The 17,848-nt window shown below is 42.7% G+C and overlaps 1 protein-coding gene across 1 annotated transcript in view; it reads left to right on the top strand.

Moving 5' to 3' along the window:
- The window catches only part of ACBD6 (acyl-CoA binding domain containing 6), a 100,109-nt gene extending 87,255 nt beyond the window's left edge, over positions 1–12,854 (top strand). The window contains exons 7-8 of the mRNA XM_035123572.3: positions 3,840–3,870; positions 11,798–12,854. Coding sequence (XP_034979463.2) covers positions 3,840–3,870; positions 11,798–11,952 — 186 coding nt within the window. The 3' untranslated portion in view covers positions 11,953–12,854. The remainder of the gene's footprint in view (positions 1–3,839; positions 3,871–11,797) is intronic.
- The last annotated feature ends 4,994 nt before the right edge of the window (positions 12,855–17,848 follow it).

Here is a 17,848-nt window from a genome sequence, read left to right as displayed (position 1 = left end):
TCATGATCAATTAACCATTTCCCCCATATTTCAGTTGTCCTTAGTTCTTGTTGATAGGTACAGCCCCAAATGAGCTACATTTAGGCAGTAATTCATCCTGGAACAGAGCAGAGTATAAATAACTGTGGCAAATATTCCCTCTTCTTGCTTAGTAACTCAAAATGAAACTTAATTATCTTGCTCAATTTCCAAGAAAAAAAGATCAAATGTTGTCACTCTGTTCCATTTGCTTATTTATAGTTGCATTTTTACAGTAGGACTGGAAATTTCCCGCAGTAGTTGCCCAGAGACAATTTATCAGGGCTACACATGGAAAACTGTGTTGCTGCACTATTCCACACTTTTTAAAACATAAAAAACCCTAATGTGAACAACCTCTTGCATTCCAAAAGTTTAGGGCAATTTAGGGATATTTATATAATCCATTTTGTGTAATGGTACAGTACTAGCATGCATGAATCTGAAGAGCTTAGTTTTTGTGTGACTTGCTTTCTTGTGAGCCAGTGAGCCTTTCAGGAAGGCCAGTAGAATTATGTAGGTGACAATCATGTTATTTCCTTTCAACTGAAGTGGTGACACTTACTTAGGGCACTCTTCTCCTAATGAGTTTTCATGCCGAAATTTCTCAGGATTAAGAATTAGATTTTCTCACTCTGGAGTTGTGCAGAGTCTCTGTCCAGCACGCAGTAGATAGGTGCCCATTAGACACGGAATTTCGGGCAGTAAAATCCAAGGACTTAGCTCTGTGAAGCAGTTGGAAATCCTTAATAGGCATTTCTGTAGCAGCCTCTTCAGCTTTGCTAGATTAAAATTTTGTTATGTGGAGAATATATATGACCGCTAACACAGCACAAACACTTTAGCTAGCATTCAGCTTCATGTGAACCCTTGGCAGTAATCTTTTATTACTGTTCTGGATTCAGTGTTCTCTTAGAAAGTTGCTTCAATGCAGGAAAAGGGTGTCTGATCCAGCAGCCACAAGTGGCAACAATGCTAAATGGAGAAGCATGAAGGGGTCACTGCCATAGGCAGCACATAGGTATAGCACAGAAGAATGGGGCAAGGGGGCATTCACCTGAAGGGGCTCATTTCTTCACCACTGCTTATGGTGTCTGCTGCTCTGCAGCTGATCAGGGGTTGATGTTAAAGACTCTTCTGGTTCAAGGGCCTTGGTCCTTGCCTGGCGGTAGAGGCTTTGCATATTTGTTACAAAAGCCAAAGGGAACTTACCTTCTCTCATGTACAAAGCTAACCTGTTCCACCCCAGTGCCCTTCCAGTTAGCATATGGTCACAGGTGTAATAATTTTAGAGCTTTAGTCCCTTGCGTTTTTGCCATCGGCACTTACTATTTATTATTTAGCAGGATTTATATACCCGTTAATCATCAAAACTTTTAAGCTGTTCACTTCAGGTTAATAGAATTGCATCTGTTTTATTGGACAGTGGAACATCGGGTTGCGGACGTAATCCGTGACGGAGGCACGTCTGCAACCCGCAGCGCCACGCCTGCGTATGCACATGATGCAATTTGGCACGCCTGCGCATGCGCGAAGCATGATTTAGCGCTTTGCACATGTGCAAGCAGTGAAACCCCGAAGTAACCCTTTCCGGTACTTCTGGGTTTCCCGCGGTACGCAACCTGAAAACGCGTAACCCGAAGCGTCTGTAACCCGAGGTACCACTGTATGTACTTTTCATACAACGGGAAATTGACCATAGTTCCTTCCATGATCTGTAGCGCTTTTATCCAGTATAAAATATAGTAACCAGCTTTTTTGTGCTGAGTGGCAAATTGCAGGGCACCCAGCTGCTAGTCTGGTGTGATTCATACGATGCAAAGTCAAGTTCCAGCAAAGGCAGAACAGAGTCCAAAGGCCAAGAGGTGAGGGAATAGCCAAAACTGGACAAGTCAGCTTCCAGAAAAGGTAGACCAGGATTCATAAGAACGTAAGAGAATTCTGCTGGATCAGGCCATGTCCCATCTATTCTAGCAACTTATCACAGTGGCCAGCCAGGTGCCCATGGGAAACCTGCAAGCAGGATTCTAGCACAAGAGCTTTCTCCCCTCTTGTTGTTTCCAGCTAGTATTCAGAAGCTTTACTACCTCTCAACTGTGGAAGCTGAGCATAGCCATCACAGCTAGAAGCCATCAATGGTTCTCTCCTCCATGAATTTGTCTAATCCTCTTTTAAAGCAATCTAGGTTAGTGGCCATTAGTGAGTGCCTCCTGTAGGAGTGAGTTCCATAGTTCCATACACTGTGTGAAGAAGGTACTTTCAAGGGCAGAGACAAGAGTATCGTGAAGGCTGAGATCTGAGGACTGCTGAAGTGGGACACAGTAGGGGTCAGAAGCCAGAGCAAGTGCAAGAACAAGAGCTGTTTGACAATGGAACAGACTCCCTTGGGAGGTGGTAGACTTTCCTAGGAGGTTTTTAAGCAGAGGTTGGATGGCCATCTGTCAGAGATTCTTTAGCTCTGATTCCTGAATTACAGGGGGTTGGACCAAATAACCCTTCCAAATCTACAGTTCTATGGTTGGCTCCTGCCACCCTAGCAGTTCTAAAGCATGTCAAAGTGGAAGTAGATAAATAGGTACAGCTCCAGCGGGAAGGTAAACGGCGTTTCCATGCGCTGCTCTGGTTCGCCAGAAGCGGCTTTGCCATGCTGGCCACATGCAACCAAAACCACCACACACTGGCTAGAAAATGTAACAAGGAATTTACTCGAAAGCTAATCTAAAGGAATGAACTATTGGTCATTCAACTAAGCCAAATAATTAACAAAGCCATGTATAGGTCAGAATCATAGAATAAATGCACTGTGCAAGATAAATGTTTACGTGACTGAACCATTCAGCAATAGGCTAGATATTCAACAAGGTCCTGATGCCAACAAAAAGTTCACAAGTAATAGTAGGTGGAATGATAATGGAATTCTTCAGAGGTTTAAAACAGAAACCTCCTGGATGTAATCGAGGAGGGTGGACGAAGAATGTATCAGTGGGTCTTGCATAATCACCCAGACGGCTCAGACACAGGAAGAAGACCTATCCTCCGGATTACTAACAGGTTTCGCCATGAAACTTCATCAGTTCGTGGCTGTGTAATACAAATAATACCTGAATTACAATGCTCCATATTACATAAATTTTACTAAAATATAAACATAATACCATGTAACACCTTACCAGATTAAGCAGCAACAGATGTCATAATTTGAGAGAAAAAAGGGCCAAAGTCTCAGAGTCTTCGCCCTCAAGTTGAATTGTGCAGACAGAGGGATGGGCTTTGATACCAAGGGTTTATAAAGCCTAATGTGGAGGGATAGGCCTGTGCGGACGGTGTTCAGGCAAGCTGGTACTGTAGTCTAGACCAGTGTTGTTCATCCTTGGGTCTCCAGATGTTGTTAGACCATAGCGCCCATCATCTCTGATCATTGGCCTAAACTGGCTGGGAATTAACAGCACCTAGATGGTCCCAGGTTGATCTGGTACCCTTGATGCCAAAAGCTTAATTTGTCTGGCTAAGAAGGTGGTGGAAACAGAGTAGCATTGAGGGAAGAAAATAAAAATAATACTGAAAGTTCAGTCTTTATGGCCATGTAAAGTCTTAGGAAAACCAAAATACCCAACACATTTTGGTGATTGATAATCATCCACTGGGGCTCAAGATCAAGGTTCTATCTCCTAGCAGAGTACTTTCAAAAGGACTTGCTTCCAGATAAGTATGTACAGGTGGTGACCATTTTGCACAGGGAAAATCATAGAGAAAATCATGCCTTTCTTTTAAAATGCACATGTGTGAATAAAACTAAATCTAGTTCTCTCTTTCCCCCCCAGGATGATGAAGGCCAAACAGCATTGCATTACGGTAAGCAGTGAGTGAGCATATTTGCTTATTAACCTACATTATCTGGTAGAGTGAATAAATGATACCCAAGACAGCTAAATGTAACAGAAGTAAAAGCCTGCTTAGCAACTCGTAATAAGTTGTTCAAACTAGGAAACGTTGCTTTCCAAGCTAAGACTCTTCGCTTTGACTCCTTTAAACCTGCTACAATATCTGTGCCAAAGTGAATAATAATATTGCATGAATGAGGGAAATGGCTTCAAGGTGTTTTGTTTTTTAATTACCATTGATGGATCTTTTGGTAACTTAAACTTTTCTCAGTCAGTCTCTAAAATAGAATCATAGAGTTAGAAGGAATCTTTGAGGACAACTATTCTAACATGCTGCTCAGTGCAGGATTTGTAGTGCAGGATGCTGTCCTGCCTCTGTTTAAACACCTACAGCTAAGGAGAGCCCACCCACCTCCCAAGCCAATCTGTTCTGCTGCTGAGCAGCTCTTACCATTAAGAGGTTTTCCCTGAATGTTTAGCCAAAATCCACTTCACTTCAGTTTCCACCCATTGTTCTAGACTTTCCCACTGAGACAACAGAGGGAAAGCCTGCCTCGTCTTCTGCATGACAGCCCTTCAGATAGCTGAAGACTGCTGCCATGTCTCCCCTGAAGCTTCTCCAGGCTAAACATATCCAGCTCTTCCAGTGATTTGTCATAGAACTTGATTTCTAGACCCCTTGCTATTCTGGTCACCCTTCTCTAGGCTTTAAAGAGAAAGCCTAGTCTGCAAAATTACTAGCCTACAAAGTGTTTTACTAGCCTGCTGTGAACTGGCAAAGGAGTAGCAGACAGCTTCACCCCTCTGCTGCAGTTCACTGCATTTCTCTGTTGGGTCCAGAGGAAGAGGCTTCCTTTGTGAGTGCTTAAATACAAGGTTGAGTTAAGGTATTGTCAGAAAAGATAGGTCAAAATAAGATGCAGCATTCTATTGATTTGAATATTCATCTAATGCTTCTCATTAGTTGGCTTTTAATTTTGTAATAGAATCTAGACAGCTGAAGACTTATGAGGGTATGTGCAGATATATGTGTAATAACGTTCCACGCCAGGAAACAAAACCATATTCTCCCCTCTAAATAAGGTAGTAACAGGGAGTGGGATGTTGTTAGATTGACCGGGCCTGTTTTCACTGAATTCCATTATGCACAGTTTTATTATTCAGAAACATTTTATAGTGAAAAAAGTATATTCCAAGAATTCAGGGGAGTCTTCTGTTGTTTGAGACAGATTGCTTGTATTTGCTTTTATTATCCTTTCAGTATAATTAGGTCTGATGTGGCTAATACATTCAAGGGGTGCCTGTTGTTTATCAGCAAGGAACAATGTTGGGTTCTTACCATTTGAGTTCACTGCCTGTATCCTTGCATCCTGTTTTCTTTGTTACCACCTCCAATAGCACTAATCAAACATTACTTGAAGCCTGACAATATCTTGTTTGTTCAATTAATCATTGTGACTTGCTCAGGCCTGCGCTCTCCTGGAAAAAAAATCCTTATTTATTTATTCATTCATTCATTCCTTGAACTGCATAATAAAGTAATCCGTTGTAACCAAGACTTGATTGCAGACACAAACCTCTTGTCTATGGGCATCCTTCCCCCCTCCTTTGCTGCAGCTGTACAACAAACCAAGTAGTTAGCAAAATCCCTTTACAGTAAGGATGGTGAAATAGAATCTGAGTTTATCTATCTTTTGATGAGGATGTTTGGCCTGACAGCTGTCCTTGCCTCAGCAGCTCTTGTGATTACAGAAAGTGTCAAGCTGCATCCTTAGATGGGTTATAAATCCTGGTTTGTTCTGATTAAACACGGGTCAGAGCCATTCGGAGGTTAAATGAAGGACAGCTCCCCCAGTATGTTACCCTCAAATGGTCTGCCTAAGGGGACCCGCCCCCTTCGTCCAATATCTTCTGGTTATTGGTGCCCCTGTCACTGAGTGGTCAGCACTAGCGCTGTGCCTTTGAAAAGGCTAGGATGTGTGTGGTCTCCCTCATGAATGGCTTGCTAGCCTTAAATTCCCTCTTTAAGACCTTCTCCCCCCCCCCACCGCTTCCCCCCATGCACACACTTGTTTCCTTCAGGGAATGCTCAAACGATTGGCTCTGTGTCTCCCAGAGGAAATCAAGGTTTCTCCTTGGACTTGAAGTCACCTGACTGTAGCGTGGGCTGGCTCTCTGTATCCTCCCGGGTTCTTTCTTTCTCGTTGAAGCACCATCTGCTCTGCTCTTTTTGCACCGTTGCAGGGCAGTGGGAGGGGATGCTGGAGTGAAAATAAATAATAAAAGGAGACATCCATCATGAAAACCCTGAGGATTAATGGACTTGGAAGGCAAACTGTGCTGAATGAAAATTCATCTTCACCTGTGCCTGTGTCAGGGCTGCCTCCCTGGTGCTTGATAAATAGACGTTCCCAGGATGTGCAGTAAATCCAACAGCTGTTCTAATCTCCAGGGGAAATTTTGCACTCTTTAGAGGTGGGCTTGAGGCCCTCTTGGGTTTCCCGGTGCAGTGGCAACACATTGTCTCACTTTGGGGCCCCTCCTCAGAAATGCCAAATATCTGTCCACACGGCACCTCCGTTTGTAAAGGATCCCTGCTGCCCTTGTTGCAGAAGCAAGCAGGCTATTTTCAAGTAGTGCTGCAGCTCCCCCCACTTTACTTACTATGGAGGCTCCTGTTGAAAGATGGTGACATTTGGGGGCTGGATTAATGTCTGGCTTTCTTTGTTTTGGTTTGTTTGGAAATATAATCCAGATAACTACCCTGCCACTACTTGATGCTTGCTCATTTTGGGCTGTCAACTTGTTAAAATGGCATTGATTAAAATAAACAATATGTTAACACAATGTTAATATAGGTTATTTTATACAATGCTGAAACTATATAAAATGCCACTCATTGTTAGAAGAAAATGCAATCTTTTAATAGTATTTTCCCTTTAATGGTAACCCTGGAACCAAAAGAACTATTAACTTGTAGCCAGACTGATTTAACAATTTCCCTTGCTGATTAATCAATGAAGGCTGAAGTCGTCTGCCATTGTACTTGGAGTAAGGCCCCTTGAACACAGTGGGAGGGGGTTCCAAGTAAACATGTCAAGGATTGAGTTGTGCATCTTTAAGGTTGTGCCTACCTCGTCTTATGGGCTGATCCCAACCATAATTAATTTTGTCAGCTGTAAAGGTTCCTACTACCAATCTATTTATCGCCAATATAGCAATTTTAATATGCCATTCAATCGCTCCAATCTCTTCCCTCCTTGCCACAATCCTATGAAGTAGGTCACTTTTACTTACATTTTCATAAATCCAAAACTGCAGTGTTTAGAGAATGATTTGCACAAGGTCGCCAGTTATGCCTGTGGAAGAACGGAGGATTGAAACCAAATCGAAATCAAAGTGCGCTCTCAACTGGGCCACCTTGCATGCTCTACCTTTTCATGTGAAGTAGGTTCTCGTGTTTTACAAACCTTTTTTGAAAGCACACTGATTTCCCTCACTATGAGAAATGACACCTTGCATCATTCTTGAACCCACCTGAAAATTCCTCAAAGTTCCGGAGTTGGGGGGACTGGCCTGCCCCCCTTCCTTCCCCCTTCCTGTCCCACCTGGGACGATGGCTCTTCTACCCTGCCAGAGCCTTGGACACCACTTCCTGTTTCCCCACTTGAGCTGGAGCTTTCCCTCTTTTCAGCCTCGCTCGGGGCTGGGCTGGAACTCAGGAGGGGAGGGGCTTCGCGATATCCCTTGCTCCTCACACATATAATAACACCCTTGTGTTCTCATCTCTTCCTAGAACTCCCAGCACATGGAAATTTGTCAGTATTTCGCTAAACATAGCATGGTGTTCACAGAAACATGGGTCAGACTTCAGATTGCACAGATCTCTCTATTGGGCCTGGACCATTGTTTTTGTTCAGGGTTCCTTCCATTATAGCCTTTCTAGGAGATTGATCTCCAAGCAATTTCACCAATTTGTTGCCCAGCGCAGGACTGCCTTAGCATGTAACACGGATTCTGGCACAACTGCACTAGCTACCAAATTGTTTGCTGGCTCAATTTTATGTGTTGGTTCAAAGAGCCTTATGTGGCTCAGGACCCAAGAACCACTTCTCCCCACATGAACCAACCTAGACCCTGTGATCATCATCTGAGGCCCTTCTTCATGTGCTACCCTTCCATGGGAAGTTTGGAGGGTAGTAACATAATACCATGCCTTTTTGGTGCTGACAACCCACTTGTGGAATGCTCTCCCCAGAGAAGCATGCTTTATTTTTAGGCACCAGGCAGAAAACCTTTTGCTCTACCCAAGCTTTTGGCCCTTAATTTGAAGGAATAGCATCGTGGCTTCTTTTAGTGTGGTGGGATCAGTAAGCCCTGATCTGTTTTAACTGTTCAGCTGCTTCTACTAGAGATGAATAATACTGCATCTCCTGAAAAAGAGAGACCCAGAACTGTCTGTTTGCGGGCAGGGGTATAATATTGGTCCCTGCCCTGGTTTTGAGCTGTTCAGCACCTGAAAAATCTATACTAGGTAAAGCACATTTAAGCTACCCTACACCCAACATGTAAAAAAAAGGACATGGGTGGCGCTGTGGTCTAAACCACAGAGCCTAGAACTTACCGATCAGAAGGTTGGCGGTTCGAATCCCCACGAGGGTGTGAGCTCCCATTGCTCGGTCCCAGCTCCTGCCCACCTAGCAGTTCGAAAGCACATCAAAGTGCAAGTAGATAAATAGGTACCGCTCCGGCAGGAAGGTAAACGGCGTTTCCGTGCACTGCTCTGGTTCGCCACAAGCAGCTTTGTCATGCTGGCCACATGACCCGGAAGCTGTCTGCGGACAAACACCGGCTCCCTCAGCCTATAGAGCGAGATGAGCGCCGCAACCCTAGAGTCTGAGACTGGACCTGATGGTCAGGGGTACCTTTACCTTTACACCCAACATGTGGGCTTAAAAACAATCTCTGGCAGGGAGGGGCTTAACCAGCCTAGTTCTACACCTGGTTAGCTTTTTCTTCCAGAAGTGGAACAAAGATCTGAGCTGTCTTCTATTCAGCCTCCCACGCTCTTCTGCCTTATATTGTACCACCATGTAATGAGGAAGTTTCCTAGCTTCTCAGAAGATGTCCTGTAGATGGATTGCTTTACTGTTGCTACGGCAGGTAGGACTACACAGTTCATCCTGTCACTCCCTCGCTAGTTCTGTGGAAAGGCACAGCTTCTTGTGGGTCATCTGTGTATTCCTGCCCAACGGGGCAATTTTGTTTTGCTACCCAAGGTGGCAGGTAGGTGGATGAGTTGGGGAAGCAGTCTGGGTTGTCTTCACATGGGGAATGGGGGCACAATCCTCGGCACAAGGCTAACACAAGCCTTGGCTTGCAAGATCCTGGAGTATTTGGTTTGAGACCTTTTTTTCCAGATGTGGTTAGCAGCTCCAGCCCAGACAGACAAATGATATTTCGCCTAGCATAAGCTCCTAAAATGCTAAAATTGTTCTTTAAATAACCTCCAAATGTGCTGCTGTCCTATTTTAATTAAACCTTTGCTTCCTCTCCCCCGTGTCAGCTGAGGAAGGCAACAAAACATTCAAGATACTTTCTAATTACTACACCTAATTGCTAAAAGAAGTACACCACTAATGTGCTGATTTGAAATATAATTAAAAACAGTAATTAGTGTTCAACAGAGAGGCTTCTTGAAGGTTTAGCTCCCACTGGAAATTTCAGTTACAAAGTTGCTTTCGGGTAAATCTTCCAGCCAAAGCCATCATGTTTTCAGGCTAAGCAAAGGCTTCCTCTCCAGTGTGAGTGAGAGTGGGCCTATGGTGTTACATTAGTCTAGTGTGCAATTCATAATTCTATCCAGTATGAACTACAATACACAAACCTACTGTGCAACAGTTCACTTAATATTCCTGGCTCTAGTGCATTACAGTCTTCCTGTCTTTTCTCTAGGACTACAGGCAAATTCTGATTTGTAATATTTTTGCATCTCATCTCTTTGGCAAGTGGAAGCTTCTTTAGCGGTGTACTTCCTACTCTCTATTTTAAGGAAGGAGAGAATAGAACCATATTAATCACCTCTGCAAGAAAAGTGCTGTTGGAATGAAATTTCTTTGTGAAGAAATCAGTGCTCATCTACTGCTCAAATTCAAATAAAGATCAATGCAGAGCCAGTTTTTACATAGCAGTGGCCTGGTTGGATTTTTACTCTCCCATCTGATGTCCTTCCAATAATGCTGGCATAGGGAAATTTGCATGGGAGATAGAGTGTCTTGGATCACAAGATAAGTTAACTTACGGAGTGCACTTGTAATCCTCTGCCTAAAGCCTTTCAGGGAGGGGACAAGAGGCCTCAAACAATCTAGGGTGGGGTGTGCAGGGGCTACTGTCAAAAAGAGACAGAAACTTTCCTTCAGTGGGCTCCCTTAAATTAGATCTTAGGATCCAAAACCAATACAGGGCCATTCTACATGGTTCCTAAGGCGCCCCTTAACCCTACAGAGAGACTTTGCAGGGGCACAGTGTGCTGCTTGGGGAAGGATGGAATGAGCATCTTTACTTCTGTGAACTTCCTTAAGTTGACTTAGCCACAATGACTTGGATTCCAAGATATTTTTCATGCCAGTTTGCCTTATATCAATCATTGTTTCAGTTGTCCAGTTCAGTTTTCAAAGCTGCTCACCCGCATTCAATCGCCAGCCAAAGGCAGATGCTGAAAAATAGGAGGTTGCCATGAGAGTAGAATTATCTATGCTGCAATCGGTAGGTTTCAGCCAAGTGGTCTCCCTTCCTGCTTCATTCACCTCGTGTCCCCTGTAAATTAGCCAGACATGTCCAAAAATGGGCAGAAGAAGACTGTTAGATGCATCACAACAGCTGCTGCAGTCAGCCTTCTGTTCCACAAGCTATGAAGCCACTAATGGAGGGATACTCATGGGACGTGGCTTTTGCCACCAGAGTTATGGATGCTAGGTGGTTCCATGAACCTTTATGAATCCAGAAAAAGTAGCAGTTTTCTCTATAGCCAGAAGTATTATGTGGCAGATTTTCAAACAACTCAGAAACCATTCAGAGTAAAAAAGCATCTGCTGTGGGGAAGAACACTGCTTTACTACCCCTTTTGGAAGGCCTTGGTCACTTAGCCACTTCTTCCTAAGGCTGCAGGTCACGAGTTGTGGGTGATGGCAGCATTTAGACATTATGCACTACAATTGCCACGACGCCTGCAAAAGATGCACCCCCCCTTTGCCTAGAAAATTTTTCACACCCTGAAATGTCTTACCTGCAATTTGTCTTTTTATAAGGGTGAATCTTAAAAAAATGTGTTAATGGTCTGGTAAAATAATTCCATTTTTTAGATTGCTCAAAAGTCAGGAAATGTCAGAGTCAAGGTTGGTCTCATGTTTTCTCTGAAAGGTTACGATTTAAATTTAATATCCTGCATCTCTTCCATCCTCCTCCTCTTTCGTTTCAGCAAGCTATGCTTTCCTGGCTACCTGTGAAGTAATTTTGCTGTAATATCTATAGTTAATAGCAGAGGTGCCATAGTGTTCTCCAAGACTGAGCTCTGTTAGTTGGGTTTTTTTCATGTTCCAAGATTCAGACTTTTATCCTATTTCTTTCTAGTAATAAATCAAGATCCAAGTAATCATTCCTTACTAACTACTGTCAAAACTGTGACCTGACATACATTTTAAGAAACTGAAATAGTGGTCCGTAGGCATGTTGATAGAATCTGGAATATCAATCTTAAGCAGAGTTTTCTCTGCTTTGCCAACTTCGTTTTCCGTTTGGCTTTAAAACTCATTGCTTCGGCAATTCTGAAACACACCACTCATCAAATGTTCTGTAAGCCACTTAAAAGTAACCTGTGTTTTCTGCCCTTTCCCCTCTAGCTTCTACCTGTGAGTTTTCTGACATTGTGAAACTGCTCCTGGAGTCTGGAGCTGACCCTACTCTTCGGGACACAGAGGGCTACTTGCCTGAGGAGGTAACAGACTGTAAAGCGATCACCTCCATGCTGCAGGAGCACACGGCTGGCAGAGCTTGATTGAAAGGCCAAGGAAGTGCAGGTAGCCCCAGCCCAGGGCTCTCAAAATGGACGAAAAACTGCAATAAAATCATCCTATGTCCACATAATCAATATGCATGATGTATGGAGACTGGAATCTGCGGAGCAAAGAAGCTTATTTCTGGGAGCAGAAAACAAGAGCGATGCAATATTCCACTGAACAACACAGGCCTGTGTATCTGTGTCGGCTGCCTGGCACAACACAGCCCCAGCCATAGGTTGTGACCTGTCATTTGCTTGACAGACCCCTGATTTTGCAGCCCCAAATTAAAAAGGAACAGATCTACTGTGCTTCCGGTGGCTGCCAAGCATGGCTGATGGGATCTTTCCTCTTTGATAGGTAACAAGCTTTTGTACACCTTGTGCAGCCTGAGGCTCAGTTTGCATGAAGCAGAGTTTCATCATGAATCTAGAGGCTAACTAAGGGAGCAACCATATTATGAATGCAATCCTGTATGTGCCTACTCAGGAGCAAGCCTCCTCTGAGGGATTTATTTTCCCAAGTAAGTATGGACAGGATTGAATTGCAAGACTATCTGCTCTTTTCCAAAATGCAAGTTACTAATAAGAAGCGAAAGTCTAGCTGATGGGCGAAAGGGGTGGGGAGAAATGAGCATCTTTACAAAGCCGATCTTCCCATTACAGATTTCACTTTTTAGTCCTGTATCACTACTGCTACTTCCTTGAGTTGGGTAATGGAAGCAATGGAGTTATCTAAGATGTAAGAACTGAGTGTTTTCCTGTTGGCTCCTGAAGTTCAAAATGGCAAAACATGGAGACTGAGCTACTGCTATGAGACTGAGAACTGATGGGAGTGTCCTTTGTGTGTGTCCCTCTGTCTCTGTAAAATACTGTCTTGCACGATAAAAGATGTCAAAGAATTGTTTCCGAATTGCTATTTTTCTTCCTTTCATGTGAAATCAGTTGCACAAACAGCAGCATGATTTTGTGTTGAACATTCTGGAATGTTACTTTGGATGTTTTTAATTGTCCTGTCGTAATCACCTCGTGTTCTAGAGTTACTGAAAGAGAACTGACGGAGCTATTTAAAAAACTATGAAGACTAAAGCATCTTTGAAAGGCAGTATGAAATCAAATATTAAATGACTGCGAATCCAGAAAGAGAGGAAGAAAAATATTACTGATTTGCAGCTTACAGTTTATAGTGCTTGGATTGCTAGAACAGTTTGAGGAGCTGATGTGGTTAGAAACTTCTCTGCGGAAAGAAAATCAGAAGAGAGGAAAGCTTTTCTTTGGCATGCAACGTGAGTAAGTATGCTGGTAACTTTGTAGTATCCACCAGTGTCCACTGGCTGACTGAATATGCACCAGAAATAAATAACATTGCAAGAATTTAATCCTTTAGGACTGATAGGAGTGTTCAGCTACGCCCTTATCCTCTGTCACTGTACAAGTAAGTTACAGGTCCATTTTACTTCTTCACTGCTGCAGGGTCTGCACTGAAAATATTTTAGTATTTGTGTAGATGCTACCGGAAATGGTTGATGTAGACGAGGTTGCAAAGCTTTAAAGAGCATAAATCAGAGAAGATGAAATGTAGGCAGTGGTGGACACCTATATTCCTAATTTCATCTTTAATAGTGGAATGGTAGTGGCTCTGTCTTTGTGCCTACCTCTTGCCATTGCTCAGGTTACCTTTGCCTGTTGCTGCCTGTCCGAAGATGACTGGGCAAGCTCATTTTCCATCTTGTTTGCTAAGGGGTTTCCTCCCCTCTCAGCATCCACCCCTGTGATGTGCATTTTAAACCACCTTTTTTTGATTTCTTTGCAAGGTTGTACAATTGTCTGAAAAATATGCACAAATAAGTGTGATGGACACATAACAATCTGTCAGAACAGATAAGCCTTTTCTCAGAACTGGGCATGTTATCTCCTATATTTGCATACAGCCATCTGTATGGCAAACTCTTAGTTGAATTAGCAGTCCCGTGTTAAATCACTTCTCACACACCAAAAGAATGTTTGGGTGGTTCTTCATCCCATGGAAACTAGATCCAAAGATATGTTTGCTGGAATCATTGTGCAGCTAAGGTATTGTGACAGCTACATTTTGGTGCATGGAGAAAGGCATGACAAGAATGGTCACTGCTGCATGGTTGGCAACTACTCCCCCTCTCTGCCAAATTCGTGAAATCAGTCATCAGTTTTGGAATTGTGCTGTGGAGAAGTTGGCAAACACTGAAGAGCACAACAGTCACCTTTCTGTGGTCCCTTGGCACCACAGAAGCAGCCACTTTGCCCAGAAGCCAGGATTGATTTATTCTTTCGTGCTGAAGGTTATCCTTTCTGGCATTTTTATATTTTCAAGGGAAGTTCTCTCTGATGGACATCTTGTGTACTAAAAGGCTCTCTCGAAATAACACATGCTTGCTGCGTGCCCAGATGCAAAGTGGCAAGCTGCAGTGCCCACACCTTTCACAAAGTACATTTGCAGAGCTCAGAGCTTAGGCCTGAATATGTTTATAGCACTTTAGGACTGTTTGTGAAGTTGGAGCCCTTCCAAAAAAGAAGAAAAAAAATTGAGAAGGCATATATTATTGTTTATAATCTGCTTTATTCAGCCAAACCTTTCCCCAAACAGCCCCCTGGATTGCTGTTTAAATCCTCTGGTGCCTTTAACTACCGATACTGAAAATGGTTAATGCATATTCAAACTAAGCCTGGCATCTACTCCAGGAAATCACTTTAATTGAGAAGCATTAAATGTTAAAATGATTAAAATACATAAAGCCAACATGGTGTATATGAAGAGCCCAGATACACAGCTTCAGAGTGTTCCTTGGCCCAGTATCTCTGAAGCCTGAGCTTCGAAGGCTGATACAGCTTAGAATTCCCTGAAAAGAAAATTGGTCCATTTTCTTGACTCACAGAACTGGAGAGCAAGTAGCTCTCTGACTAGAATGGAAGCAAAAACTTTGAGAGTCACTGGGGAAGGTTTGATGACTTAATGCTTAATTCTGTTTCTGGTTCTGTAGGATTATTATGTCTCTTTGTCGTGTGTGTGTGTGTGTGTGTGTGTGTGTGTGTGTGTGTGTGTGAGAGAGAGAGAGAGAGAGAGAGAGAGAGAGAGAGAGAGGTTCCCGCCCTGTATGAGTTCAGGGTGGGAGAGAACCTGTACTCTGATTCTCTAAAGGTTCCATGGCCAGATCACATGCTGCCAAGAGGACAAGTGATGAACAAAAAAATGTGGGAAGAAATTTCACATTAGAGCCCAAATAAAATTTAGTAATAGTGACAACTGTGGTAAAATGTGCATCACTATATGAGAATCATCACCACCAACAACAAAACAAAACCGCCTCTGAGAATAGAAAAGCAACATGCTTCTCTTTTTTTAAATGGTATGGACTGGTATGATTCAGCCAGTTGCTGCATGGAGATAACTGAATCTCTGGTGATAAACCTCAACCTATGTAACTTGGGCATCTGAAAATAAGTATCTGATCTCTGCCAACCCTCATAATGTAATATATTTTATCACTTCTCTGTGTTTCAACATGAGGAAGTCTTGATTGAAATTAAACACAGAAGCTAATTAGTCAGTTGATTAGTCTGTTGAAAGTCTGCTGGCCCCATTAAGCTAGCTAGCTCCAGATTGTGTTTTCTGAGATTGGAACCAAATATATGTCCTTGTACAGGATGTGAAAGGGGGGATTTGGGGGAATAAATAATCTGTAGAACAGGGATGATGAATCTGTGGCCCTCTAAATGTTCAAAGAATCATAGAATTGTAGAGTTGCAATGCAGGAATCTCAGCTAAAGCATCCATAACAGGTGGCCACCCAACCTCTTGATTGAAAACCTCCAAGGAAGGAGAGTCCACAACCTCTCGAGGGAGACCATTCCACTGTCTAACAGCTCTTACTTCTGCATCCTTTGGAGGATGGAAGTTGTAGTCATAATGCAAATACATTGGGCTGCTTAACTTCACACTCTTTTCCTTTATCCATGTAAGGCTGCAGATCCATCCCTCATTGCATAGCTGTCTGAGCTGTATATGGGCATGATGGGATGGGTGAATACAAACAATTTGCAAAATCTTGTAACCAGTTGGTAAGCTGGTTATTTATCCGTATCATCCTGTAAAAAGAAATAAGAGCTTCACTGTGTCCTACAGTTCTACTAAGAAAGAGGTTGGGTGCTAGCGGGTCAATTTAAGCCAAGGGGTGCTAGGTGCTGTCTAAAACCTTTTCAGTTGTGTAGTGAATGTGATATATTTAAAAGATCCTTGGGGAAAGTACGTCAGTGCTGTAAGCAAAGTTTTTGTTGCTCTAATTTAAACTATTGATAGAACACAGAAAAAGGCACTTGAATCCTAAAGAACTTTTCATATTTATTTTACATAGAACTTTCTTTCTTTTTTACATACAACTCATGCCAGCACACATGAGGCATATACGAAGAAACTTGGCCAGGTTTTGTTTTGTGTTTTTCCAGAGACACATGGCAATAAATAGGTTTCTTTAGAACTGTACAAAATGTATAACTGCAGGGAGCTGTCCGTGGTGGGGTAGAAGGGAGATGTAAGGAATGCATCAGCCTTGCTCTTGTCATTTTTCTTGCTTGAAACTGTATTCAAAAACAAAAAGTGGACAGCTTCATTTTTACCGAGTCCAAGATGCTGAGTTTGTTCTTGGTCTTTTCCCTCCCCTAAGGAGTTCTGTGCTTGCATGTCTACACAGAGAAGCTATTGGATGGAATGCCTGATGAGCTCATGACACCATCATGCACACAGTCTGTGTGTCGTCTCTTCAGGTACAAAAGATGCCTTCTTATTCCACAGCACTAGCTACAAGTCACCCATGTGCTTTAGGAAAGCATTGTGTTTACCGAGCAATGTGAATATGCTAATTCTGACCTCTGCTTTTGCATTATTTGCTTCCTTGTTGCGGTTAGGAGCAAATCCTGTTCTTTTTTTTGTTTGTTTCTGTTTTTAAAGACGACAACCAAACCCAAGTGAAATAGACAACATGCCAGTGGTGTGCTTTTTCTTTTTTAGCTTCAACCATGGCCAAAGCCCTGCAGCAACAGGTCATAACATACAACAAGTTCACACTAAACTGTGAATTAGTCCTCTGAGCACTGTTTCCGAGTCCTGAAATGCAGTGCTCTTAACAGGAAGATGGATTTCCTTCCCACAAATATACCAGCCTTAGCTGCGTTACGAGTGCACGTGAAAGCTAAAGTCATAGAAGAGGAGTTCCGGTCAAAAACACTGAGACCTTATACAAGGCTGGAATATTGCAAAGGCAGGTAAAATGTTATGCTAAGCTCTTCAGGGATTATTAAGGAGACATGGATGGCAAAGAACATGCAGTAATCAATTTGCATGATTCTCTCTACATCTGAACAATTTCAGGCAGATGTTCTTAAATCCTCCAGAAAATGTCAAACTTTATTAGACACTTCATGGCAAAGCGGTTGTAACTTAAGCTTAATCAAGTTAATAAAACTGGGATGCAAACTGATCGTCTAAACGAAAGTTTCAAGAGCAAACATTTCTCTCATTTGATGTCAGATTGATAAATTGTCATACACATGCAATTGTTGCAGAAAAGTAGCTTTGTTGATACCTTAGCAGTGGTGTTCTGGGTGTGGCATCAATGTACACAGATGCCCTTTTGCATCCAGTAGAGTTTATAAGTCCATTCTACCCCTCTGACTATTACACTTGAGGTTTAATGGAGTGGGGGCGTACATATAATTTCTATTGAACTTTGAAGGAAAGATGTAACAGAGGTAAACAATCCAGCCAAAGGGCAGAGCACCATCTGCATGCATGCATGCAGATTTTTGTTAATTCAGCCTTGATGCACACAATTCCTTATTGATTTTGCTGGAGTTGATAATCAGG

The sequence above is a fragment of the Zootoca vivipara genome, chromosome 7, assembly GCF_965207765.1.
Source record: "Zootoca vivipara chromosome 7, rZooViv2.hap1.1, whole genome shotgun sequence".
Taxonomy (NCBI): Eukaryota; Metazoa; Chordata; class Lepidosauria; order Squamata; family Lacertidae; genus Zootoca; species Zootoca vivipara.
Note: the sequence above shows the minus strand (reverse complement) of the source record. Positions and strands in the feature narration are given on the sequence as shown.